General features: G+C 33.3%; 1 protein-coding gene across 1 annotated transcript in view; it reads left to right on the plus strand.

Moving 5' to 3' along the window:
* Positions 1–1,106: 1,106 nt before the first annotated feature.
* Positions 1,107–2,958, plus strand: part of Cylc1 (cylicin 1) — a 19,690-nt gene continuing 17,838 nt past the window's right edge. The window contains exons 1-2 of the mRNA XM_050127554.1: positions 1,107–1,126; positions 2,001–2,054. Coding sequence (XP_049983511.1) covers positions 1,107–1,126; positions 2,001–2,054 — 74 coding nt within the window. The remainder of the gene's footprint in view (positions 1,127–2,000; positions 2,055–2,958) is intronic.

The raw sequence follows: 2,958 nt of genomic DNA on the forward strand, positions 1-2,958 counted from the left end.
AGTTTACGTAACAGTCCAGGCAAGAACAGTTTCTTGCCCAAATGGCTATCAAACTCCATAAGGAGCCTCTTTAATGTCCATCTTTCTCTTGAAGTAGCTGGGGCTGCCAGGAGCAGATATGTCTCATTGCCATTAAAAACCCTAAGTTATTAAAACATTAAATGCCATATTCTGTAGTCTTTGAAAGATATGAAGAATGCCTATCTTACTGAACTATATCTTTATATATCTAGAAAAATCTAACTAACATGACTATAAGTTTGATTATTATTGATGTTTATCCATTAACAACCTATATTTTCTAATTATACATTACATTTTAAAAATGAACTTCACAATACCTTATTCAATATCAGAAATACATATACATATAATAAAGTTGACCTTAAACTTGTATTAATAAGTCAAGATTTATACCAATTTAAATTTATAATGGGTATGTTCCAGGAGCAACATTGTTCATCCATGTGGGATGCATGTGTTCAAACTTGTTTAAAAAGTTTTTAATCAGTATAAAAACCAGTAGATTGTCATAAGACTCCTTAGTTTGGCTTAACCTGTACCCTAACTCCTTCTCTCCCATGCCCATCCCTTCATCCACATGTAACCTTTTAGCCTCATTATTGTATCACCCTGTCACATTACATATGGTTTACTGTTGCCTCTCATATTTTTAACTTGAGTTATAATATTTTTGGTTTATATATACCTTCTTCACACTTTAATTAAGACTTCTCCTGCTCCCTCATTTTCATATTCCCATCACTCTACTACTTGCTTGAATCATTCAGCCTACAGTACCACATCTCTACTCTTGCATTTTACCTATAATTTACTATATCCTTTCCCTGAATATACCTCCAATGTACAGTTCTACTTTTCTGACATTCAAATGTATTCCAAGTTGAAAACACATAACCAAACATTTCAAGATAGGACCCAGATATGAAAGAAACCATGTAGTGTTTGTGTTTGGGGCAGGGACCTTAACAATTACAACTTTTGCCAATTATATCCATTTACCTCATAATTCCATGCTTTTGTTTTCTTTCCAGTTAAGTGTTATTACCTTGTGTAAATCTAATAAATTGTACATATGTACTATGATGGGTAACCAAGATCAATGGTAATAAGCCATATTCTTTGAGTTTTTATCAGAACTTCCTGATGTAGTTATCTGTTGATGGACATCTAGATTACATTTTCAAATACTGTGAGTAGAACACTAATGAATATGGATGCACAAGTATCTCTGTAAAAGTTACAAAGTCCTTTGGTTATATAATTTGGAGTAGAACAGCTGAGTTCACCTTAAGTCCATTTTAAGTCATCTGTTTTTTTCATGAAAAATTAGTAGAATAACTCCATAGTGATTACAGCAGTTTACATTCCCAATAACAGTGCATAGGGGTTCCACTTTAACCACATCTATATCAGCATTTGTTGCCATTTATATTCCTGATGGTGGCCACTCTAACTATGATGAGATGGAATCTTAGGCTTTTATCTGGTGGCTAAGAATGCTAAACAGTTTTGAAGTGTTTACTGCCCATTTGCATTGTTTGTATTGAAAACTTTATGTTCAGTTCCATAAACCATTTTTACTGAGTTGTTTGCTTCCTTGATATTTAAAGATTTTAATTCCTTGTGTATTCTATACACCAATCCTTTGTCAGATGTATAGCTAGCAAAAAAATTGTCTCACATTCTGTTGGCTGCCTCTACTCAATTGACAATTTTTCTGTTCTGTATAGAGTCTTTTTTGTGTTATGGGATTACATTTGTCAGTTATTGATACTATTTACTGAGTTACTGGAGTCCTATTCAGAAAGTCCTATAAGCAGTGTCCCATTTACCTGTTCTACTAGCAGTTACAGAGTATTGGGTCTTGTGTTGAGGTCACTGATTCAATTGCAGGTACGTTTTATGCAGGCCAAGAGGGAAGGAGCTACTTTTTCTATTTCTTGAAGAGCTTGTAACTATTATTTCTTCTTAATCAGGAATAAGGAGAAATTGACCAACGAAGATGCTGAGACCTCACGCTCTACATGTCGGTTAGTTTTTTAATAATGACTGTGAAAATGATAACTCATTTTCTGTTTTCCATTTCAGTTTTTGTGTGCTTAATTTTAAGGAATTGTCCATTTCACCTAAACTTTAAAAATCATTAGTACAAAACTTTTGACCTTCATTTGTCCTATCACATGTTTTATCTTGTTTTCCTCATTTATGTTGTGGCTTCTGCTGTCTAAAATATAGTTACTTCCTTTTATTCATTTTGTCTAAATTTTTAAATTAACAAATCTCTAACATCACAAAAGTTATTCTTGTGATGGTTATTCTTGGTATTTAAGACATGGTATAGTGGTAAAGTACTTGCTACATAACCCCAATGACCTGAGTTCAGATTGCCAGAATATGTAAAACCTGGATGCTGGAGCACAGACATTTGCAATCTAATAAATCTGTTTGGGTATTAGAGGCAGAAATAGGATAATTCTTAGAAGCTTAGTTTGCATACTAACCTGGTATATGAAGTGGTGACCAACAAGAGATGTCCTGTGTCAAAGAAAATCAAAAACAAGGACTAACAGCTGCAATACACTGTGGCATTCAAGTGGGCCTACACAGTAGCATGCACACATATACATACACACTAAAAGAAAATGATCATTTTAATATATATAAAGCATAATATTAAGTAGTGTGGTTTATGTATTCATTTTGTACTACAGAAACAAATTATAATAAAATGACCTAAAACAACACAAAAACCTTGTCTCAAATAAAAAGAACAGCCCTTTTTCTTCATTTAAAATTTAAAGTTTATAGATTGGATCTCCAAAAGGTTTTTTTAATTTATTTTTTATATTTTTATTGAAAAAAATTCCGCCTCCTCCCCGCCTCCAATTCCCTCCCCGTCTCCCTTTTCCCCTCTTCCTCCCTCTCCTCTCCCCC

This window comes from Alexandromys fortis, unplaced genomic scaffold, assembly GCF_014885135.2.
Source record: "Alexandromys fortis isolate MF-2015 unplaced genomic scaffold, M_Fortis_MF-2015_v1.1 scaffold_188, whole genome shotgun sequence".
Classification (NCBI taxonomy): domain Eukaryota; kingdom Metazoa; phylum Chordata; class Mammalia; order Rodentia; family Cricetidae; genus Alexandromys; species Alexandromys fortis.